Source organism: Syngnathus floridae, chromosome 2 (assembly GCF_059516105.1).
Source record: "Syngnathus floridae isolate MCC-2025c chromosome 2, RoL_Sflo_1.0, whole genome shotgun sequence".
Lineage (NCBI taxonomy): Eukaryota > Metazoa > Chordata > Actinopteri > Syngnathiformes > Syngnathidae > Syngnathus > Syngnathus floridae.
This window is the reverse complement of record NC_142414.1, coordinates 25,465,664-25,490,030: the sequence shown is the minus strand read 5'-3', so window position 1 is coordinate 25,490,030 and position 24,367 is coordinate 25,465,664. Positions and strand designations below refer to the sequence as shown.

Below are 24,367 nucleotides of genomic sequence, written 5' to 3'. Positions count from 1 at the left end.
TTATCTCAATTTAGCTGCCGCGCTCCACTGCGGCTGCATCCCTCTCCGGCCCCGTCGATAGTATTTATCAGGCCATTCCTTAAGTGCCTTGATTTTCTCTCCCGCCCTGTTCATGACTTCTGTATCCATACCCTTCGGAACGTCACGCTCGTTTCACGGCTGCGTGCTAGGAGAACCTTGGGCCGAGCGAGAAACGCACGCGAGAAACACCAGCTATTTATAATTGGATGGCGAGCAATGGAAATAGCCGAAGATAATATTTATTGAAACTGATTTTAATTTGTTTTTGGTGGAGTGAGTAGAGGGGGGAGGTCATTGTCACGGTCTTCAGCCGGGCGCCATATTTGGTCGAGGATGCCAGCCCTTGTTGTGCAGGCAATTGAAAGGATCACAGGGAAGCCAGAGGGGAGGGGGGGGAGTCGGGTGAGACAGATAGATGGAACACTCACCCCACCCCCTCACATGGTCTCTCAAGTGAGTAATAGAGGCCGAAATTTCATTTTGCAAGTGGCTGATTTAATGATCCAAAGGGTAATTAATGGCCTGATTATCTTAATGTTAAATATGGCCAGCAGCAATTACACTGACCTCCTGTCTGTCAAGGTCTGCCCCCAACACGCTCACGCCTCCCAACCACATCCTGTTTGGAGCTTGGGTGGAAAGTAGGAGACTCAGCAAAAGAGCAAAGGTGGGGAGCAAAGGAGAGAAAACGAGAGAAGGTGGAAAGAAGGGAAGGTGAGCCACCTAATGACCGAGCGGGGAAGAAATGATGCAAGAAAGGATGGCAAAGGGAGTAGGTTGGTTGGAGCCCAGGGGGAAATGGAGGAGGGTTGGCCAAGGAGGTGCATTAGCATGGCTGCCTGTATTAAACACCTCCTCCTCACCTCCCCTCCCCTCGCTGGTCTGGCCAGAGGGAGAAATTATGTTCATGGAGATCACGCCCCTGTCCGATGAGATATGTGACAGGCCGCTCTCCAGCTGTTGTCATCATCTCTTTATCAAGCGCCGCTTTGCACCCACCGTTCACGGCCCGCCGTAAGCCCACCCACAACATTGTCTCGTCCGGGGTCACATTAGCGTCAGGGAAACGAAGGATTCGGTCGCGCCGTCGGCTTCTTTCGCGAGGATTTCTCCGGAGCGCCAAAAAAAGACCGCGCCATCCTCTAAACGTTCCCATTAACCCCTCCGACCGCCCGCGGTCAAGCGTCTTCACCTCAGCTGGCACGCTCGCCGGTATCGGCGCCACAGCTGATGCCACAGCTGAGGGGGCTGCTAAGTTTGGGCCGGCTGCCCGTGTTGGAGCGGGGGGGGGGGTCGGCCGCTTCAACCGCGCTTGTGGGCTTGGCGTCGCAGCTCATTGTTTTAATTACGTGCGGAGTGACACGCCAACACCAGCGCGCCCGGCCGCACCCTGGGCCTCGTTGGGCTCGGCTTGACGCGGCGTGTTAAAACGACGGCGGCGGACGGCAAGTGACAGCGCCGCTAAACCGGCCTCCTGCCTTCCAGACTACAGAGGTGACCATGTCGCTTCTTCCAAATAATGACCTTTGGCGGGTTTTCCCAGAGGCTGGCCTTGGCCTGGTTCTGCTCATGTTTCCGCGCATTCAAAACATGTGACTCCCCCCCCACTTTGAGCCTCGCCAACCAAACAAATGCTCAGACCAGGAAGGTGAAGTTGGTGTCTCCAGACAGGAAGCATGACTTCACAGCGACCCATGCGTGTCAGATGCTGAGCCGCTATTAATTCCACGCGGTCCTGTCCGCAGGGACGTCAATGAATACAAGAGTAATAATATGCCCCCCCCACCCACAATCCTAAAATGGCCATCCCACCACCAACAGATTTCAAATGAGACCTGCTGCTTTTAATCTGAGGTGGGGTGTCAGGTGCGGTGGCCGCCACGGCAGGGTGGTGGGATTGGGCTCAAGGGACATGATGGGGGCGGCCAGGAAAAAGGGTGGGGGGGGTCCACACGAGATAATTGTCCCCCAGGGTCAGAGCAGGGGGAGGAGGAGGGGATACTGCTGCTGCTGTCCCGGTTCTCTGATCATAACACACATCGGAAGAGGAATATTCGGAACCCCCGCACGAGAATCGAGATTTACCGGAGTACATTTCATAAGTCACTCACAAACCAAGCGGCGTTTCTCTTCGCTGGAACAACTCGTGTGTCGCCGAGCTCCCCTTCCGCCCAACGGTGAGCGGGCCGCCCGTCTTAATCCCTCGGCCATTATGCGCGGCCCCCCGCTCTCGGCCTGCATTTTAAACAGCGCACGCTGGCAGAAAGAAGCCTCCTGACAGGCGGGCCAGTGCAAATAATTGGGCCTACATTCTAATTCATCCTTGATTAAATGAGTCCTAATAGACATTATTTTTTACATGACTGCCTCGCTGGCGCCCGCAGCCGCGTCCTCCGACTCGCCTAATGAGCCCTCCAATTTACTATTGACATTAAACCGGCTGACACGAGCCAATCAGATTCCCTTCATGGTTGGGCGTCAGCGAGAGGTTCCGCTAATGTGGGCTAAAAGCGCTTTTTTTTTTTTTATGCCTGACTCATGGTAACGAGGAAGTAAATAACGATCGCTACATGCACGACTCGGGCGGATCTCAATATGTATATCTATACGTGTAATCTAATATGTGCGCCGCCGGTAAGCGTCCTCCCACCCTGTGGCTGATTGGCCCACTCAGCGAGTAGCTCATACCATGTTGGGGGGCGGGGGGGGGGTCCCTCCTCGCGTTTGCGGGTAATATGTTTGGATTGAATGGGTTCACGAGGTGCTGATAAACACTTGAGACATTTTTTATTTCACCGTTTTTTTCCTCATTGGGGCAGACTTTCATGTTACCAAGGCAACACGCCCTCCCTGGTTTGTTAGCAAAAAAAAAAAAAAAGCTCAAACTTTCAATTCATGTTTCTCGTCTTCATGTCTGACTTCCTTCTGCTGTGATCCAAAAAGGTTTCACGTGGCTTTCCACATCTGCTCGTTAAATTACCCTGAGAGAGATTCCGCCGACATACTTTTTTTTTTTCTCCCCCGATTGTCCCTCTCCTCATTTGCATCGGTTAACCCGTCCGTCTCGTCGAGTTGCGCCGAGGACTCGCCCCCTCCCCCCTCTCATCTCCTTTAATGATCCGTGCCTATCGGAGGGCAGCTAACGACCGTCCGGCAAAGGCTAATTGATTTCGGCCTCGTCCCCTTGTTCTTTGTCTTGACTTTTTTTTTTTCTCCCCGGCACGGGCGAATTGACGTGCAGTAGGTTTGAGTGGAACATTCTGCGGCTCACCTTGTGACAAAAAAACGTGATGCGGTGATTCATCTCGACCGCGCATTAGCTCGGCAGTTAGCTGATGCTCTTTCCCATCTATTAATCTATTAATTAGAGGGCTAATTAGGCCAGAAGAGGAGCCACTGACACGGTGTCACTCTTAACCCTGTTTCCTACCGCTCATTACCTCTGACGCGGCGCACACACACCCTCTCCAACTGTAATTAATGATTGCCTTGAACAGAAGCCTATTAGCTCAAGTCGCAGCTTTTTTTTTTTTTTGCAGGTTGTACCTTTTAACTCGTAAAGCTTTTACTTTGAAAGAGTAAATTGCGGCAAGTCGAAGGCCGCTTTTTTTTATGGACTGTAGTTTAGAGTGGAAAAGTGCAAATGTGAGATCGCTCTAGACAATCGGGTGTTGTTGATGCCGCGGTGGATTGCGTTGTTATCAAAATGCAGCGGACATGTATGAATGTCGCTCGTTTTGGCGGTGATTGATTTTTGATTGACTCCACTGTGCGAGGGAAGGCTTTGAATGATGGTCAGGACGAAAAGGGCAACACAGGCTGAAGGCCTTCATTTTTTTTTATTTTTTTTTTTTTTAATTCGAAAGTCAATACCCCTCAGTTATTCCCTTTTGCTTTATTCGTGAGGGGTTTTGGATTTACGTGATTGAGTGAGCTTTTGGAATTAAAGTGTTTCCAATGAAGAGGGGTAAATACGCTTAATTTTTTTCTGCCTCTTAATATAAAAAATAAATAATACAAATTCAGAATAAATATTTGAATCAAAAGAATAACCTAATTACTTATTGATGCCATTTGGCAGACAAAAGAATACCAAAATTGTAAATAGTCACATCTGGACTTCCCATGTTGGAAAGATCAGTTAAAGTGGTGTTAAATTAATTTAGTGTGTAATTATGCTAATTAGCTGGGTGTGATTATCACGGTGTGTTTGAGGGTCATGGATAGGTGACCCCTTGAATCGCATCGAGGGAGCAGCCAAATGGCCTCTGGCCCCTGTTTGTGTGTGCCATGTGTGTGTGCGCGAATGCAAAGGCACCTAGACAAAGGAGGTGCTCACAAGGAACATTTACACACACACACACACAATGTGAGGAACAGGAAATGCGAAAATCTCAGTGGGCCCAGTGTGACCCTCAAAGGGATGGAATCACACAACCTCCGCATCCACTGAGACAACACTGTCAGTCAACAGGTGGACAAGTCGACCAATGTATCCAAAAAAAAAAAAAATTACCCCAAAAAAAAAAATGGAAAAAAAGTCAAGTAAGAGCCTCAATTGAGATTCATTAGACGGTCCAGACTCACTAGAGATACAGTAAACACATAAAATGGGGGTTTATATCCTCTGGGTGCTTTATTTTTTTTTTTTATCATTAATTTAAATCACACGCACACTCTCCCCCTCTGGGCCTGTGTGTGTGTGTGTGTGTGTGTGCACGCGCATGTATGCCTTCTCACCCATACTCATGTTTAATTATCTACCCAGCATGCCTGAGTGCAGGAAAACAGCGCTCTGCCTAATGGGATGTGAAAAGAGACACACATTAGCACACAGAAATATGAGGCCGCGCATTCACAAGATACACACGGACATATAAACACGCACACACACACACTGTGGTTAATTAGTGCAATTAGCCTCTCCACTGTCGAGAGCTGTGTGTTTTCAAGACTCGTTAGTTTGTAATGATGGAGTCACTGTGCACACACACACGCACAGAGGGTCTTAGCAACCGAGGTGGTGGGGGGAGGAAGGCATGCGTTTCCTGGTCCGCCGGCCTTCATTTGCCTTCTCGGGGACAGAAGGTCGGCCTCCCGCTGCGTGCAGGCACACACCGAGCGACCCCGCCCCCCCTCGGGCTTTGTCCGGGGGTCACGGGCCGTGCTCTCGGCGGCCGGCCTTCCTGGACCGGAAGAGAAAGCCTCCGGGACATTCCGTGATGCTAGCCGCTATTGCTCGTCTCCGGGAAGTTAATGAGATTGCGGCGAGTTCCCACACGGAGTCTCAGACTCGATTGTTGGAATGTCACCTCAGCACACAAGTTGATTTGTCTGGTTCAGGTTGTTTTGGTTTTAGTCAGCCGAGGGTATCTCAAGACGCTTAACGCACGGGAACGTCAAGAGGCACACTTCTCATATGTTAAAAAAAAAAAAAAAAGACACTGGGTCAATAGTCGAGGAGAAAAAGAAATTAATTAATTAATGGGCAACTAATCGACTCAAATTAATCTGCATTTATTTTGAAAATTGATTCGAGTCATTTTTGAGAGACATTAAGTTCAAATTCTCTAAGTCCTCAGAATTCCAATTTTTGACAGTAAATGTTTTTTTCCCTCCATGAAAGCGGACCGATGAATGTCGCGTTCCATCAAAATAAGATATTTGCAAATATTTGCTATCAGCAATCATGTTTTCCTATTTTCTGACATCGTGCAGACCAAAGCTGTAACAGAAAATAACCAGATTTTTTTTTTTTTTTTCACTGTCAATTTAAAATACTGATTTTGATTTTTTTTATCCGATTGATTAAAAAGATTGCAGGATTAGTAGATAGGGAAAAACTTTGGCAGCTGGATCAACAACGATAATATTACAATTATTAAAAGTGGCTTGACATGTTTTCTTTTTTTTTTTCCCCCAATTAATTTTTTTATTTTAGTGCCATGACAATAATCCGTTCCTGACAGCGCCATATGCTAAAGGCAATCAAAATTTTGTCGACAGGATCAGACACTTTTGTGTTCCCCTTCATCTCACGTTTTCTAAAAAAAAAAAGGGGGGGGGGGGGGCTCAGTGTCCCTAATCCCATGGGCCTGAATGAGTGACTGTTTACACGGTAGGATTTAGGTAGATAATTGAAACCGGATTAAACACGGCAGCAGTTGATGACACTGGATTGGGAACAATGCTGTCCACGCTTGCTGCGTCTTATTTCAGCCACCGGGGGTCTGACATGGAATCGCGTAGAATGCCATGACATGCCACACGTGAACCCGAGCGTCTCTCGCTGTGTCTCGGCAGGGAAGAACGCGAACGCTGGATCCGGGCCAAGTACGAGCGGCGTGTGTTTTTGGCCTCGCTGCCGTGCGCCGAGCTGTCGCTGGGCCAGCAGCTTTTGCGAGCGACGGTGGAGGAGGACGTGCGCGCCGTCGTGCTGCTGCTGGCGCACGGCTCCAGGCAGCAAGTCAACGAGACGTGCGGCGAGGGAGACGGACGCAACGCGCTGCACCTGGGCAGCCACAAAGGCAACGTGGTCATCACACAGCTTCTCATCTGGGTACGGCGGCGTTTTCAGGGCGAGGGGCGTATCTTGATTTTAAAAAAAAAATTAAAAATTGACCTTTTTCTGTGCCCATGTACAGTACGGTGTGGATCTGATGGCGAGGGACGCCCACGGCAACAGCGCCCTGGCGTACGCCCGACAAGCCAACAGCCAGGAGTGCGTGGACACGCTAGCCCAGTACGGCTGCCCGGATGAACGCTACCCGCTCATGGCCACGCCCAACTTGTCCCGCCGCAACGCCAACCGCAACAACAGCTGCAGCAGCACGAGCAGCGCCGCCGGCAGCAGCGCCTTCATTTGAGGCCCCGTTGGGAGAAGCGTCGTCCTTCTTTTGGGTAGCGCCCGCTACCTGCCGTAACGGCTCCACCTCGCCCGTCGGACTGGTCGAACCGGGTGACGAGCGCGGGGAGTACCCAAAGCATGCTGGGTACTGCACCGGCATCACTTTCACCTCAGACTCGGGATGGCCGGTGTCATCCTTCTCTTCACACACTACAAGGCCAGTTTGCTCTCAGGCAGCGTCACTTTCCCCGCCCCAAGCATATCGTCTCCCGGCCCGCGCGGCACTCCCAGTCCCGTGTCCGCTCCATTTTTTTTCCTAACTCCTGTGAACTAATTTACCCGTGTTAAATGTGACAAATACGTAAGGGGGAGAAATCTGGCACGTTTGGACTTTCTGCTATCTGGACTGCTGGACGGGGAATGTTGGATCAGGCTCAGGGGCACGGTGGTTCAGCGCGAGCGTGCAGATGGTGCTCGCACATCTTCACGGTGAAGACCGCAAAGATCTCCTCCCAACGCGAGCGCTTCGCCATTTGAAAGGCAGAGGTGGAAGGGGCGGGGTTTGAGGTTTTGGAATGTGGCAAAATGAGTGAATGAGCACGATTGTAAGATTTGACTTTGAAGGACTCGCTGCCAAGTAATAATGACTTGACTGGACTAGTCGATGAACGTCCTCCCACCTCTGCTTGAAGGTACTGTGCTCGTGTCCCAAAAAAGCTCCAGCTTTAACAAAAAGTCCCGTGCGTGGAGAATGCTAACCACGTTAGCATCATTTCGAAAACAACACTCAAAAAGACTGATGATTTTTTTTTTTTTTTTTTTTTTATTTACACACCGTCCCTTTAACACTCAGTGAGTTTGCGTGCTTTCATGTGTGTCCACTTGTTGGGTCACTTCCTTCTGGAGCAAAAAAGGGAATCTAACCTCTTCAGGTGCTTTGCACCAGGAAATCTTCTCCTGCTTGGCCTTTCAGCTCGGAGCTAGGAAGGGCTTTTTCTTGCGTGCAAATTAATTTAAAAACAATCTTACCGGTCCTCCTTGAGGTGTGCTGACAACCGCTAGACTGAAGGTGGTGCTCATTTATCCACGGCTTCAAGTTTAACCTCCAACCCGGAGACTATTTATTTATTTACTTCTATTTTGGCTTCACTGTGTCACGTCTGACAACTAGGAAGCAAGGCTGCATTAGTGGATGACTGAGGGCTACAAAGTGAGCTTAATGGCCAAAATCGTCTCGCATATCTCGTTGATTTGACTGAATGTGCCGTTACTTCGCTGTGTTTCCTCACCACGTGACTGCTGAGTAACGGAGGGAACCTTTTGTCTGTTTTGCCAACTCAACCCTCAACGTGTGTATAAATCTTGAGCTGGGTACACACGTGCTTCTGTACTGAAACACTGAATCATTCGAACCTATGCATTCAAAAGTTTGCAATCCAACGTTCACTTGTAAAGTAGCTACGTTTTACCTCATCCTAAAATCCTCAAACGCTAATATCTGAGCAGTTTGTTCAACCATGACCTCTTAATAACCGCTTAAGTCACGCTATTCGGATGTGAATCATCTTGAAATACCTTGAAAGTCTCTACATAAATCTACAGTCTTCTCCTCTTGGTCCAGATGTATGTTGTAGTACCAACATTGGCCTGTGAGAGGTGCCACGGGGCATACAGGCTGCCAGATAATCGAAAGTTCTTTTGGATTCTCTAGAAGTATCTGGGTTAAGTATTTGTCTGCAAACACGGCCCGATTGGTATGTGTGTGCCCAGTTTGAAGTCACAGACACTCTAACGTTGATTTTTTTTTTGCCTTTGTTGAAACCCACCTGCCTTCCTTCAACCTGTGATCGTGGAAACCCCGCCCTCACCATGATGTCTCCTTAAAATAACTTTGATTATTTTATATTTTTTCATGCTATTTTATTTATGTCAAAAAAATGCACTAAATTCACTTAGCATTAGCGTGTAGCCTTGAGGCTATTTGCAATTGGATGCTTTTACTTTAATTTTGGACAAGGTTCGCGGCTACCGTTGGCTTGAAGTAGCCTTCGTTTTGTCTGTGCTGGACATTCTTCGACTATGCCAGCACAAGTTTAAAAAAAAAGCCAGTGTGAATAAACTTTTATGTGGGCCAACAAGCGAAGTGCAGCTAGCTCTCAGACAAAAGCCGTTTTACGCTAGCCGTGACCTCAAAGTTAGCTTGTTAGCTCGTCTCTCACGTGTATTTTGTATAGGTTGCCCCCCCCAACTCGTTCCAAGTCCATCCATGTTTTTAATATTCTGATTTCTCCTTCAGACACATTATTGATGTGCTTGTGGTTCTAATAATTGTTTAGTTGGATGTACAGTAAGATAACAGAGAATCTTCTACTGTAATGTGTCTCTTTTCAATAAAGACCAGAATGATGTTCACTCACTTTGGTTTACTTAATTTCACAAGAAGCTATCCACCGAGCTGGGCTGACCGGGCAAGTACATACAATAAAAATTATTCATAAAATTATTACAAATAAAGATTAGGTTTTAAAAAATCCCAAAAGTTAATATTGTTCTCTAGAGTAATTAATTTGGTGAGTTTATTATTTTTCTTGTTCAATAAGAACGACGCTTGATGTGTATATGACGTCACGTTTGCTTTGTGCTCAGGTAGCGACCAATCACGACTCACCTGTTTTTGGTCATGGAATGTCTGCAAGCTGATTGGTTGTTACCTGTATTTTAGCCACCTTATTTCCGGTTATTGGTTACAACGAGTATAGTTAATGGAGCGGTGTTTTTGAACAGTTGCTACACTCACCTTTTGAAGCAGTCATTAGCCCTCATTGCATTGAAAATTCTTTCGCACGTGGAAAAATGTTGTTTTGAGCCATCAAAAATGCCACCTTCTACCCGCATTTAAGGAAAAACAGACAAAAAAAAAAGAGCTCCTCGACCTTGGACCTGCTTGGCTCCTTTTTTTCTTTTCACGGACGAAAACACGATGCAGCACACACTTTGTGTTAATGTGTTTGGATTACAACACCGGAGAAGACTCGCCGGGTAAGTGCAACAATAACGTCGGTTTTTGTTTAGATTTTTGTGGGTGACTTGTCAACCTGTGAAATTATTAGGGATCGCTGCAATAGTTTTGTTTTTGGAGAATAGCTTTGTCAGTAAGATGTAGTGTGGCGTGGAAGACGTTTTACTCACAAAACTCCAAATATTATAGCCGAGCATTTTAATATTTGCAATATTAGTTGCAAACAGACACGTATTTTTGAAGCTTAATAAGACTGCATTTGTCCACCCTTTTTTTTTTTTTGTAACAAAACGTGACCAACTTCTTAGTAATTTACCATTCTTAGTAATTCACAGGCCCACTGGCACCACGCATGCGTAAACATTTAGACGAGATGAGTTACATCCCCTTTGGGTTCATTTGTCATTTTTCAGCCGACTGACGTGATTGCCTCAAGCCAAAATTATCATCACGTCACGTTTACAAAATCCTCAACATGTCAACAAATAACTTAGGACAGCAACAAAAAATTTGATCAAGCTGGAGCTGTCAAATTATCATGATTATAATTGAAAATAAATTTAGTAAAAGAATTGGCATAAAAAAAGGAATTTCATCCAATATGATGGGGATAAAGAATCGCTGAAGTAAAATCGTCTTTTCTTTAATAAAATTAAACCCTGACACTACCGGTAACCAAAACAATAAACGATTTCCATATTTCGATGAGTATTTTCAGCGTTAAAAAAGGCCTTCAACCTTAAATGTCCGGCGTGCGGTGTGTCTGCATTTGACGTCAGTGAGAGAGACTTCAACTTGTTCGTTTTATTTCGATTGTCATTTTCACGTGACTTGAATATGATCCAAGTTTCCGCTTCTCTTTCCTCTCGGCATGCACGCGTGAGCGCCTTGTTTTATTTGGCATACTGTCATATTATTTTAGGGATGGAATGTTTCACGTGTCCTAATTTTGTTTATTTTTATTATTTAAGTGAAACATTCGTTGTCTGAATGTCATGGAATTTGTCGTTAGTTCATTTTTATTTAGGTACCTTTATCATTTTTCATTCTTTGTTACAAAACTAAATAGAAATATGTTAATTAAAAATGTATTTCTAAAAAAAACTATTTCTATAAGAACAACGGTTATGTGACATTCCTGCCGTTGGATGATTTCATTTATAGACAATGGGAAAACTGTCCATTTATTATTATTATTATCATTATTATTATTATTATTATTTATTATCCTCTGGACATTTGAGGCCTTAAGCGCACTGGTCCTCTCAACTTTCATTTCTAAAATATTGACTTTGAAGTCCACATAAATGGATGCTGTTTAAGAACGAAACTGATGTGCACAAAGAAAAAGACAGACTTATTTGGGGTTTTTTTGATTGACACGTATTTATTTTTATCGTCACTGGAATTCACTGAGCACACTAGGATTTAAATAAACTAGCAGCGTCTTGGGGAAAGAAGAAACTTCGTAAAAAAACAATTCGATACTATTGTGTCATCATCATCCTCCTTTCATGTTGGGAGTTGATTATATTTTGTTCAAATGTTGTCCCTTTAAATTAGAACATTAATGTCCTAAATGAATTTATTTAGATTCCATTGCACTTGTTTAAGAAAAAACGCATTTACATGTCTTAACTTAAGCTTTGGCCTGATTTATTTTTTTCTTTTCTTCAAATTAAACGAGCGATAAGTGGGCTGAAGAGAGGCCAGTTCTCGACAGTTGTACTCGACAAAGTTCTCGAGGGTCCTAGGGTCGGCTCTGCTCCAGCTGCTGGTGCTGACTTCTTATTGCGAAGCGGCTGACGTGCACCGGGATGGGAACTACGATCTTGGGGTTCCGCGACGGTTCCCCGGACTTGTTGTTGACGTTGCCAGCTTTGACCCGTTTCCATTTGGCGCGCCGGTTCTGAAACCAGATCTTGACCTGCACCTCGCTCAGCTTGAGCGCATGCGCGATCTGGGAGCGCTCGGTGAGCGACAGGTACTTTTTGCAGTGGAACTCCTTCTCCAGCTCCAGCAGCTGCTCGCTGGTGAACGCGGTCCGCCGCCTCCGGTTCTTACCCCCGCCGCCGCCAGCTCCTACTCCCCCTCCACCACCTCCCGGTGGGCCCGAGCCGGACCCGGCCGAACCGTGGAGGTGCAGGCTGTCGTCCAGCCCGGCCGCCGCGGAGCTCATCATGTTGTCGTCCGAGCTGTAGTCCGCGTCGCTGTCCATAGAGAAGCTCTCGTCTCTGCGCGCGCAATCGTCCTCTTTGGACTCGTCCGGACTCGCGTGTCCTCGCGCTGACACCATATCAAAAGTACACATTCGGAAAGTGACGTTAGTATCCACCCATCCAGGTTTTCTTAAACTCTCAAAATGCTGGGTCAAAATAACAATTAGAGTAGGTGGGTCAATTTGACCCGATTTTCTGCATTGTTTTGATACAGTGCCGTTTTAAATATGCTGGCGACATATACTTACAAAAGCTGCGGAGGGCATCCTTAATTGTAAAATAATAGTAATAATTAATATTATTAATAATAATTAATAATGACAATAACCATAATTCCTCATATTTCCTCAATAGAAACTGGCCTCCGTCTGTTAAACTAAATTACTGAATAATAACATCAATTTAGTAACTTCCCTCCAATTTCAAATCATAAAAAGAAAAAGAAAAAAATCCCCATGCTATCAGAATTCGTACCTGCGGCCGCTTGCACCGACGTATCCGCGTCTTCTTTGGCCGGCATCGAAGCCAAACTCTTGGCGTCCTCAGCGTGCTTCCGGCCCGCGTCCTGGTGCTGCTGGCTTGGGGAAAATCCTCCGGGAAGCGAGGCCATGAGCGTGGAAGTGAGAGCCAGGCTGGAGCAGAAGCCGCCTTGCAGCGCCGGGATGTGCGAGTGCGGGTGCTGGGGATGTCCAGCCGGCTGCAGGGAAGCGGGCGGCGGAGGCGGAGGGGGCGGCGGTTGCAGCATCACGGAGCGGTACGGCATGAACATGGGGTAGCCCGTGTACACAAAGTGTCCCGGGCTGGGCTGCGGAGGCCCCCCGATGAGAGAGTCGATGCTGAAGGCGGAGCTGCTTCCGAGTGGCCGCTGCATCACCACGAACGGCGGGCTAGACGTCGCACTCATAGGAACGACGACGCCGGTGACAGGACGACGAGCACTGTGCGCGGTGGAGGGGCCACGGAGCCCCGCGGGCTATAGGGAAGCCCGGCACGCTTCGCTTGGAGCCCGGGAGGCTTCGGTCGGACGGACGGAGCCCGGGAAGCTTCAGGGGAGCCGAACGTACACGCATTCCATCCGAGCCGCCGTTCAACTTTCACCGTGGTCTCCCCCCTAACCAAGTGGCTCCAAAAGGTTTCCGCTCTCCTCCACAAAGCAAAGACGCGTCCGCTGACGTTTGGCGATTTCAATTTGCGCTCCCCGCTGTTTAATTGCGCTGGTTGACGCCACGCCCCTCCTCGGACAAAGCCAGCTGACGATTGGCTAGGCGTCGTGACGTCACAACCGGCTCTTGGCATTTGACAAGGATTTGGAACTGTTTTGAACTTGCACGTGCGTGTGAGCGTCGGTCGAAGTTGGGAAATTTCACAGAGTGATTATTGATTTAAGAAGTTTCACTTCATCCATCCTTTCTTCATAATCTATACCGCTTATCTTCATTAATTTCCCATATTTATTGGTCCGTTTTCCTTTCTTGAGCACCAGACTCTGCCCTTGCTGTAGCGCTTTGTTTTTAACTTGATCATTTTTCATTCTTTATGTTAAATTATTATTGCTCATGGCACATCCACCTCATAATCGTGAGGTTGGGGGTTGGAATCCAAGCTCTAGTGTTCCAAGTCCACTTCAGTTATATTTACCGTGTGTTTTTAGATGCCAATAAGTCAGAGTGCTCGGCCAAACATGCAAACTCCACCCAAATTGAAAATTACACATTTTAAACCCTCATTACATCTCAACTAATAGATTGAAGTGTCAGTCGGCTTCAAATGGTCGCCGACGCCGCATTATCATATGTAGCCACATGACCTCCGACCCCGAGTGGATCTCCCAGTGGATGCCCCCACTCCTTTGATGGGCTGAGTCAAGGGCACGCTTGAACGCCCCCACCCCCCCCAAGGGTCACTGGGACACGATGTCATTAAAGGCGTCCTGATGTGTGGTGACATTAAATAGCAGTATTTTTCAATTAGCGCTGACAAATTCAATCAAAGTCGCATAGATTAGCAGGAACGAGCCGCGGCTCATTTACAGGCAATTTTAATTGCGCGGCCATTAGACGAGCAGAGCGCGGCCTCGCTCTCATTATCAATCATGCAGAGCATCAATAGTAAAAGGTTGGAAAGGGAGGGGAGGGCCAGCGGGCCTGCAAGTGTAGGCGTGCGCGCATGGCCAGCGCGCACGCCAATGTTCAGCCGCACTTCGCACAGCAGCTAATAAATAGTCGCTTTTGTACTTATAAATTATCCAGTTTAATTAACAACGTGGATTATGATTGGACGATGATTTAATTAAACCTTTCCTGCATGCAAGGCGAGTGCTGCCTTCATCCATTACAGAAAGAAAAGTGGCAAGGTGGCTGGGTGGGGGTGCTGGGGGGCATATGGAGGAACAGCTCTGAAAGGTGGGGCTTAATGCTTACCTGGTCTACATTACAGCGGTACCTTTAGTTTAACACGTTTAATTCCTGTAATGCAAAGCATTATCATCATTGCATTGACTGGAAATGGCGTGATTCACTTCCAGGCTCCAGAAAAACAACAAAATATAAATGTGCATCTCATATTGTGCTGCTCTTACTAGTGTGAGTGCCTTGGCCACCAGGGGGCAGTATAATGTATACATAATACATACTCAAAGAAGACAGTTGCAAATAAGATGCAGTAATTTTACTTATTTTTTGCAGAGGACAAAGAATATATGCTAGCGAGTATTGTTATATTGTTAGTGTTCATAACTATAGAAATATTGTTTTGTTGGCTAATGTGCTAACATAATTAACAAGATGACAAACTATACTGTACAATTAGTCAATTTGGGTTTTTCAAGATAAGAGCTGTTGTTGACACACTTATTTGCTTCGAAAAGTCAAATTAGCATTATGCTAACAAACGGTATGAACAGTTATGTATTAATATTAAGCTAGCAGACCTTTGTTAGGCAACATTATATGGTTTGGTAAAATACAAGTGTAATTCTCTCTGTTTTAAGATTAGTCTGACAGTTAACTTGAACCGGGAGAAACAGCTTCTTAAAACTGTTCACTAACTGCTTCTTGTTGTTTTCATCTTCTCCCACCATCCAACTCCCACCAAGTTTTTGATCATAAGTCGAAGAAAAAAGATGATCAAGTCACAGCATGTATTTAAAAAATCTCATAAATGTGTAAGTCGAGGCACCGCTGTGCGTTGAAATGGCTGTCTTTCCACCCCCACCTATCCTGGCGTTTAAATCCACAACGAAATGGCATGTTCGCTCATATTACTGCATGTAAAGTGGCAAGGACGTGGCGGGAAAGCCATTAGCTAGCTCGGCCAGCTGATAGGAAAAGATGCGTGAAGGGTCGGTCGGGTTGGGGGTGGGTGGGTTGGGGGGCCGTCTTCGCCCTGAGCGCTGGTGCCACTCGCCGCCATTCAGTGAAAGCGTAGCAGCGTGGCGGTATCAAACCTTTTCATCAGCTTCCAAATGCCAAGCTGCGTTTACTCATACGCACGCCTGCTCCTGAATGCCGCCACACAGCGAGACGACGCTTCAGGCTTAAAAATATAGTGAGTCAAAAGTGTACATTTACCAATGATAGGGAGTTTGAACGCAAACACTCCACCCTGCTTCTCGGAGTCTGCCTTTACGATACTAGCAGACCGATAATCGGGCCGATTGGGAGCTCAACGACCTTTCTTAGGCCCAATCGTCAGATGATCGCTACCGATTATTTTGTGGTGTTGGATCTAAAGTGATTATTCCTCCTCAACCAGCTTAAAGTAATTGGTACCTGTTCGGTCTTTACAGTGTGTAGTTAATATCCACACACTGTGGCAGTGTGCAAATGTGACGTGAAAGAAAACGATAGCCCGTTAGGAAGCGACCTTTTCACCATGATGCTACGCGTACTTTTGAGTGGCAAAACACACACTTGAATAATGATTTTAACCTTCTTCTTAACCACTGCCTGAAATAGCACACTATCTACTAGCAGGGTAGCTATTACATTGTCCAAAATTAACCTAAGAAACAAAGCTGTGACCTTCCACAAACCTAAAGATGAAACTTTCCAGTTTGTCCCTTTAGAAGATGTTACTACATCTTGAAAGCTTCTCTGTCCAACCATTTAAAGTCCTTACTCACAGATTAGATGAATCTTTTAGGAGAATCTCAAATTGAAATCTTTAGGGGAGTGTTTGTAAAACGTGCTTCCCATTTCATTAACCACAATAAAAAAAGACAAGAAGCGTTTTTGGCTTAAACATGTTGGTGGTCGCTCAGTCATGTGACTATTTTAGGAGACTAGCCACGGGAGTGTCATCCGTAGCTTGAAATCAGGTGACAGTGCCCCCTGCTGGTCAATCATAGGCCACATGCTAATTGCTGTGGGAACGCTGTCTCAGTAATTCCCAACCGTTTATTGAATCAAGGCGCATGTTTTACATCAGGAAAATCTCACATGCACTTCCAAACAAAAATGGCACGTTAAGTAAATGAAATGGTCTCAATTTACTCACAAATGTAAAATGAGGGACAGTTTAGTTCATTAAAACAAAGCTATTCTGTTGTATGATTGGCAATGTATCTTAATTCTCGCCTCTTTTATCACATAAAAAAGAATTAAATTGTTCAGCCTATCACAGATAGATGCATTATTTGTTGAATATACGTTAGCGGTTAGCATGGTGGTGGGATAGCTAGTCAAGGTGGTGACACTTTACGACATCCATCACCGTACATCAACTTTCCAAAAAGCAGCAAGCAGGTGTGCGTTGGTCTGAATGACTGTAATTACACTCGGAACACAACCGTCCCCCCTTTTTAGGCCAAAGAATGTCAAGGCACACTGCTCCACCTTTGACCACCGGCAGGTAAGTATAAGCTAGCGCCGGTGTTAAACCCAAAGAATTAGAGACATCCTTGGCAAAGACAGACACCACTTGAAGCTTCCAGACGCTCAAACATTGACTCTGAGACAAGTAAATTAGATCTCAACTTGTCTCAAATGCTCGTTATCCAATTATTACCCACGGCCTCCGTCACACCAATAAGACGTGACGAGCTAAAATTGGGTTTGCGCCGCCTCGTCCCGCTGGCTTCCGCTGGCGTGAGTGCCAGATGAATAGTCGCCTTGTTTCACCATCTTGTCTCAGAAGAAACGTCTGAGAGCATGTTGAGCTGCAGGTATCGTCCGACCGTGTGACCGATCGTGTTAACGAAGGCGCTTGCGTTCGGGCATCCAGAGGAAGCGTCAACTGGCACGTTGACCCCCCGGACACTCACTCGGGTCTTTGATGGAATGGCCAGCGCTGGTGAGAACTAAGCGAGCGCAGGCGTCCCTTGCGCTGCGTCCGACATCATTAGCAGGGAAAGAGACGATAGCGGCTCGGCTAATGAGCTCTGGTGGCATAATTAGCGACGAGCTCGGCCCTCGGCCTGCTGCTCGCGGCTAATGGAGTGAACAAGGCGGAGAAGGCGAAGTGAAGACCGGGTGTGGATTCTGGATCGCCGTGTGAGATCTTCTGAAGAGCTTGGCTTACTCGCCATTTTGTTTTTCTCTTAGCTTATAATTGGATTTACAATGCAGGAGCAAATGTAATTGCCTTCAATGATGTCGCCAGGTTGATGTGTAAAGAAAGGCAGTCCCCGCCCAAAAATAATGGAGGTTATTAAGATGTGCCAAATGTAGTCATAAAAATCACATTAAATCACTGCCGAGTTTTTAACCGGCTTGGATTTTAGCGCTGACATCATTTTTACACATCTCTTACATAAGTGCCAATGTTCAACCCAATCAACGTTCCCTTATAACTGCTGTGATGTAAATCCAAATTGTGCCAGTTAAGAATCGACAAAAAAATGAAATGTGTACCTCAAGCTGTCCAATTTAAATCCATCCTACTCATACGAGACGTCATTTAAATGTGACATCTTTGCCTTCTGTCAAAGGTCAAATCAAATGTCCCCGAGTACTTGGCCGGATAAGAATCCGTCCCATCGCGGAGGTATGCTGGAAGATGAAATGGGGGGGTTGCAATTTGGGTGTGTTTGATTTGGTCATGAGTGTCACCTATGTGGGAGATTGGTGCCAGGAGGCGGAGTCATGTAATGGCCACGGCTGGCAAGGTCAGCGAGGTGATTGGTCGCATGATCAGAGTAGGGAGGGGGCAGGCTGGGTCGAGGTCGTGCTGATGACTGTTGTGATTCATTCGTCGCATGCAGGAGCACAACAATCACCAGAGAAAGCTTGTATTTATAATTGGTTGTTGTTCTTCGAGGAAAACCACTCAAGTGAACTCTCCCTCTGCAGATAGCGGTGTCTAAAAGTGGTGATGGTCGCTCACATTCTTTTTGTGACATGGCAGGATGAGATCAGTCTGGAGGAGATCTGTCTTTTGCTCGAAAACAGGTTAAGCGCCATTAAATGGCAGCTGGTGGCTAATCACAAAGAGTGACAGCCCAGGAGGCTCCCACGTCTTCAGGGCTCCTCTGGAACCAGATTCACTTAGCACTCCTTCGCCCTTCCCCTTTTTGTAGAAAGCTGTGAGAAACAGCTAACCCTTGGGAAAGTGTCAACGGCTAAACATCAACTAGCATGAGCTCACAGAATTGAGGATGGTGCAAATATCTTGGGAAGGTCTCGACTTCAGGATGTTATTGGAGATATTGATTTCTATAGTATGGAAGCGTGGAGAAAACATTTTTGACTGTCATTCAAACATATTGTAAAGTCGTTCAAACACGTTTATAGTCTTCCAAACATATTTATTAATTTTTACCCATAATGTCACGAGGTATTAACTTGCGCATACAATAAACACAACCTAAAACCACAACGTCAGACATCTCACTGAGGAAATATTCGGCCTCAGGGATCCATAAACACGAATATGCATGTACACGCACACAAAGCAGCACTAATTACACGTCTCCAGGGAGCACAACTGGAGCGAACGTTACGGCGTCTTCTTGCTTAAGGGTCTTTTTAAGGCGAAGAGGGCAGTGACGTGGACAATTGCTGAATAATTCGATTTAGAGCAGAAAAAAGGTGAGTTTGTGTCGGCTGACTGAGCCCACCTGGTCCAAGACGTACGGCGGGCCAGCATTACCTTCCTGAAGCAGTGTGGAAGAATATCAGGTTAAACCTGAGAAATGTGGAGCTTCAAAATCAGGTCAGAATAGTTTTGATCATGTGACCTGGGGGAACCCTGGAGAACCATCCAACTCACCCACCCCCCACTATCACTCACATCTTGTTATTTGGGGTAGACGGATTCGAGAAGTGGGTCATTGTCTCATGTAAACAAAAGCTAATTAGTCACTTGGACGTGGGACACATTGGCTGTCATACATGTGTTCATCGATGCTGTGTTTCCCAACCTTAATTGAGCCACAGCAAATATTTCATTTATATTTCCCCAAAACAAAAACGCCGCAAAAAGTGGATGAACATGTCGATAATGTCCCTTCTGGAGTTTAGAGGAACAACATTTAATTGTTCTGCCTGTCACGATACGTTGCTACCATAGATAGACGAGATTATATCATTAATAATTAATAACGGTAATAGTGCAAATAAATATGTTTTCTATGGTATGTAACCTGTTTAGGATCGCAGGTGATTACATTTTATTGCAAATTATGACACCTCCATTCATTGAGACCACTGCAATGTTTTGCATAAGTAGTGTCAGAAAGTACCAACATTCCTAATTCGAGCAAGTTACTGTCAAAAATCAAGTTAGTCAAATGAGTTCCATGATAAATTTCGAGCAAGTGAAATTAAGTCAGGACTTGGGTTTCGACCAATTGCAATTATTTGGTCACTGCCTGCAGTACTGTTCAGTTGTATTTGTTTTTAATTTTAATTTCCGTGGTATATACTACATAAAACACAGTAAATGTTTGGGCGCCTTTCAGCAACATCTCACGGTCGTACAGCGCCATCTGCTGTCTAAATACATCTACTTTAAGTGACTTTTTTCTTTTTTTTTTTAAATGTAAAATAATCAGGGAAATAATTTGACTTACGAGTGTGCAATCGCAGGCCTCGATGAATTACTGGTAAAGGCTGAAAGTAGAGGAAGCATAAGACACCACTGGACTACATTTGAAACTTACACATTGCAACACACAAACAGTCATTGAGAGTAACGCATTGCAAAAGAAAAAATTTCCGTTTGCGAACAAACTGCTTCAAGATCTTGGTGTTATTATACCTGTCAAAATCTTGGTAACTTAACAAAACAAAATAGAAAAAATAAGCATCAAAATATCTTGCTGGCATTTTAAAATCAGGCAAATGGTGGAAACAAATATGAGGATTGACAGTAACCATTTTTAAATACCTGTTTTTATGTTATTTTAATCTCAAAAGTCCCTAATTGAGTCACAAATGTCTGATAAACTACATACAGTTGGAAAATATGATAGAGGAGGAAACAGTGACACGACAGGTCATTGGCGGTATTGCAAGCGGAAGCTGGCCACCTGTTGGGGACATTGAGGTGTACGTCGTCTCACCTCTTATTCGTCCAACTAACTCCACCAACTCCTGGGAACTTTACGGATACGTTGTTGCTTTTGTCGGCAGCAAGAGAGCAACTTCATGGATAAACTGAAGAAGGTGCTGAGCGGTGAAGATGTGGATAATAACTCGGACGGGACCGGAATACTGGAGGTGATGTCAAGTCGCGCAGCTCTTTTTAGCTTCTTGTTAGCTTCTAAAGGCTAACCACTAATACAACCGTAACAGATGTTAATTTGGAATTATTGCATGGGTTGTTCATTTGTACTTTTTAGTGCAACCATTTGTTTAACTCGATCTAACGGGAATTTACTCATCCATTCTCTAGTACAGTGTGAGCCAATTGACATTTTTTACAATAGTAAAATAGAGGTGATTAAAGTAGCCAAAAATTTTATTCAGGTAAGCGTACCGTTACTTTGGAGGAATATGACTTCAAAGTAAAAAGTTGATCTCTATATTATTATTACTCAAAAAAAGAATAACCAGTATAGCAAAATCAGTCCAAAAAAAAAAAAATCTGTTTTGAGTCAGTAAGTTGGAAGTTGGGTCAGTTTGATATTATAGCCACGTTGTAACATTTATTTCATATCGAGTTGCTGAAATATCATTTATCTGAATGCAAATAACCTTAATAACAACAAATACTGTGTGTATGAAAAACCTGTCTGTAAATTAATAACATTATAATAATATAATGTATAATATAGAAGGAAGTAAAGCACTATGATAAAGAACTCTTAGGCTGCTGAGAAAATGTGCCTCATTAATCGCTGTTCGTAGACTCGGAATGACATAGTTGGCAAATACAATATTTGCATGAAAAACAGGCTAGAATTTCAAAAGAATCAAAAGTAAAGTCAGAACTGGGTGTGCCTTCTTTTGTCACATCCTCACTCAAGGCAGTTTTTTGGCTCAAAATGTCAGGATCGCTGAAAAACAACGACCCTCTGTCACTGTTATCGTTTTTCAAGGAAGTTGGAGCCCTCCTGGCTGCACTATGTACTTATTAACTTATTAAACTTATTATAGACGTATTAAACGCGGGATCTGATAGATACAAACGAGAGGGAATTTTGAATATTCAAACATTGAATTAACCTAACATGTTTTTCTGGCTTTGAGCTAACAGCCACTGCAGTAGTAAAATATTTTTGGAAATACTGAAAAGCAGTATAATGCAAATGAGTTACTGTAATTAATTGTGTTTAGTCAAAATAATGATGTCATCTCTTCCAGAGAGCCAATCAGGCTTCGACACTGTCTTGGGGGACAAGGATGAAAGGCTTCTTTTTCTGTTTCATTTTTGGGGTTCTATGCTCCATTACGGTGAGTAGATGTGCCTGCCTGTGATGTCATACTTGTCGTGGGTAGCTCAAAATCAGGCAGAGTCATGGAAATAGTTCGGACATCTCTGGTCGACCTTGAACTCTTGCGCTGGTGATTTGTTTCAGGGTACATGTATGCTGTGGTTGCCTTGGTTTGGTCTCATTGTGTTCGCTGTCCTGTACAGTGTGGGAAACATCTGCGCTTTATCCAGGTACACATCGTGCAATCACACCACCGCTGCTTTCTTGATGCATCGTCCAACGTGCCTTTTTCTGGTGTGCTTTTAGCACCATGTTCCTGATTGGACCGATGAAACAGCTAAAGAACATGTTTGCCAAAGAACGAGCACTGGCCACGGTCATCATGCTGGTGAGATGAGAAGAATTGCTGGGATCATCATTAACTTTGTTGAAAACAGAAATAACAATAAATATATATTTCTGTCTGCAGGTGTGTCTGGTGCTGACGTTGTGTTCAGCTTTCTGGGTGAGAAATTCATCTCAATGTTTGGCAGGCATGACATAAATATATACATATTATTCTTTCTTGAGTTATTATATGAAAATATAGTTGGAGATTGAAAGCAGTATGTTAGTAGGAAACCGTATTTTTGCCAGGAAAATGAAATAAATTTTTTAGCCCAGTTACAGAAAATCAAGCATATGTGAAAAATTCAATTGGTTAAATAACAAGAATTTTAAAAATTCCCAGCGGAGACCCAAAAAGGTTTCTTGAGAATATGATGACGGAATATGGCTTGCAATTTGGACACGTTGCATACATTTACTGAAGTTTGTCTCCCTCTAGTGGAAGAGCAACGGCCTTGCACTGCTCTTCTGTGCTTTGCAGTTTATGGCGTTCACCTGGTAAGCTTTGGTGCACACGATTTGGCGGGGTTAGGTTCAGTTTAGTAATAATACTTTATTTATATGATACATTTTAAGGAACCCATTGTTGACTAAAATCAGAGGTTCATCATGAGACATTGTTCACTGCGAAAATGCACACAAATAGAAAGAAGGCAGCTTATTTTACAATTAAATGACAATTAAATTCTGCTTTTTTACCGCAGGTATGGCCTGTCTTACATCCCATTCGCCAGGTAACGTGCACATACATGCATATATGGATCCAAGCTGTAAGTGGTCCAAAACACAAAAGTGAAATTTGTCGTCTTTGTGTATTTCAGGGACTGCATCCTCAAATGTTGTTCTGTGTGTTTTTAAAATGTCTAAGTGACCATTCAGGATGCTGGCCAGGTGTGGTTTCCATGGAGACAAATTGTATTTCCATATTCTGTATGTTACTTTCTCCACTTGCTTTCAGCATAGAATGTTATATTTTAAAATCTGCTCACTTTATTTCCTCTGCATATTTCTGTTATTTATTATGATATCATGTTTTTACGTTTTTGATCAAGTCTGTTTATTGGTTAATTGGCAATTTATTTAAGAGCAAATTGTATATCATGGTAGAGTAGAAGTGCTTTGTATTGTTGCTGGGGAATATATTCTCATTTAGCTTTATTGTCCAGATATTTCAGAGCAAATTTTCTTTTCCTTTTTTGTGAATATTTAGATTTGTCGAAGAACATTTCAAAAATGACCCCAAAAAATTTCTGAATGCTTAAAATGTGATTTGAAATTGTGACAAGTCCTTCAAAGCAAACCAAATAAAATAACAGCATTTCCTTGATGCTGAAATTTTTATTCAAATGCTTAAGTTGGTCAATTTATTCATTTCGATGTTGATGTGTGGCCTGCCGATGTTTTCCTGCCGCTTTAGTTCACGCCGTCTTTATGCCCGCCGACAGGCTAAAGCCACTAAATCTCCCCGCTGATTAAATCGCACGCACGACACACATGCACATATCAGGTGTCGTGTGTTTCCAGATGTTTGACCTCTTGTCCGTTTCACACTTCTGCCCACGTGTGCGCGCGTGTGTGGTTTCATTCAATGTTCTCTGCTGACATTTAAATGTTGGTGTGTCCCTGCCGTTGATACTTCGAAAAAAAGCTAAATCAAGAGGAAGTCGTCTTTTCATCCTGTTGGAGCATCTCAACAAGTGACACTGGCATGAAAGTAGGAGGACAAATTTTTGTTTTTAACAAGCAGTCCTTTTTGGAATGTGATTTTTTAATTTTTTTTTTAATTTGGGCACATAGATGCGCTCTTGAATCCATCATTGAATGTAATTGTTGGTGTGTTTGCAGCTTGACTGTTCAGTCAAGAGCGGCGAGGGAGGGAGGAGCTTCGGCCGACGGATTATGTTCCGTCGCTCACTGCGCTCTTTCACATCTCCACCCAAACACTTGTTAGCGCTCATCTTCTTCAAGTCCATTTTCTTTGAGTGATTGTTTTTCTTCAGCACTCAGGTAAGTCTGATTTTTCTCGACTGTTAAAATCTTCTCATGTGTTGAGATTT

At 44.7% G+C, this 24,367-nt stretch overlaps 3 protein-coding genes across 7 annotated transcripts in view; 2 read left to right on the top strand and 1 right to left on the bottom strand.

Moving 5' to 3' along the window:
- The window catches only part of agap1 (ArfGAP with GTPase domain, ankyrin repeat and PH domain 1), a 41,154-nt gene extending 31,870 nt beyond the window's left edge, over positions 1-9,284 (top strand). For all 4 annotated transcript variants that reach the window (XM_088399662.1, XM_088399652.1, XM_088399636.1 and 1 more), the window contains 2 exons: positions 6,325-6,580; positions 6,666-9,284. In XM_088399662.1, the coding sequence (XP_088255788.1) occupies positions 6,325-6,580; positions 6,666-6,887 (478 nt within the window). In that variant the 3' untranslated portion in view covers positions 6,888-9,284. The remainder of the gene's footprint in view (positions 1-6,324; positions 6,581-6,665) is intronic.
- A 346-nt stretch (positions 9,285-9,630) lies between these two features.
- On the top strand, positions 9,631-23,637 carry LOC148402790 (vesicle transport protein SFT2B-like). 2 transcript variants are annotated; one of them, XM_088367243.1, is made up of 9 exons: positions 9,631-9,907; positions 20,680-20,766; positions 21,853-21,942; positions 22,068-22,153; positions 22,230-22,311; positions 22,393-22,428; positions 22,750-22,808; positions 23,015-23,044; positions 23,132-23,637. In XM_088367243.1, the coding sequence occupies exons 2-9, from the start codon at positions 20,695-20,697 to the stop codon at positions 23,166-23,168; spliced, it is 492 nt and encodes a 163-aa protein (XP_088223369.1). In that variant the 5' UTR covers positions 9,631-9,907; positions 20,680-20,694; the 3' UTR covers positions 23,169-23,637. The 2 variants fall into 2 exon arrangements, with proteins under 2 accessions (XP_088223369.1, XP_088223379.1); XM_088367253.1 differs by lacking the exon at positions 9,631-9,907 and adding an exon at positions 20,577-20,595.
- On the bottom strand, positions 11,261-13,304 carry gbx2 (gastrulation brain homeobox 2). Its single transcript, XM_088368250.1, has 2 exons — positions 12,581-13,304; positions 11,261-12,173 (listed from the first exon to the last, which is right to left on the bottom strand). Exons 1-2 carry the CDS (start codon positions 13,008-13,010, stop codon positions 11,638-11,640), a joined length of 966 nt encoding a protein of 321 aa, XP_088224376.1. The 5' UTR covers positions 13,011-13,304; the 3' UTR covers positions 11,261-11,637.
- Positions 23,638-24,367: the final 730 nt, after the last annotated feature.

Bases quoted from the DNA above. Each gene is read 5' to 3' on its own strand.
- gbx2 (XM_088368250.1), bottom strand. From the start codon at position 13,010: ATGAGTGCGACGTCTAGCCCGCCGTTCGTGGTGATGCAGCGGCCACTC. The intron at 12,174-12,580 runs GTACGAATTCTG...ATATGGTGTCAG, and splicing joins GTCGGTGCAAGCGGCCGCAG to CGCGAGGACACGCGAGTCCG.
- LOC148402790 (XM_088367243.1), top strand. From the start codon at position 20,695: ATGGATAAACTGAAGAAGGTGCTGAGCGGTGAAGATGTGGATAATAAC. The intron at 20,767-21,852 runs GTGATGTCAAGT...CATCTCTTCCAG, and splicing joins ACGGGACCGGAATACTGGAG to AGAGCCAATCAGGCTTCGAC. The intron at 23,045-23,131 runs GTAACGTGCACA...TGTGTATTTCAG, and splicing joins TCTTACATCCCATTCGCCAG to GGACTGCATCCTCAAATGTT.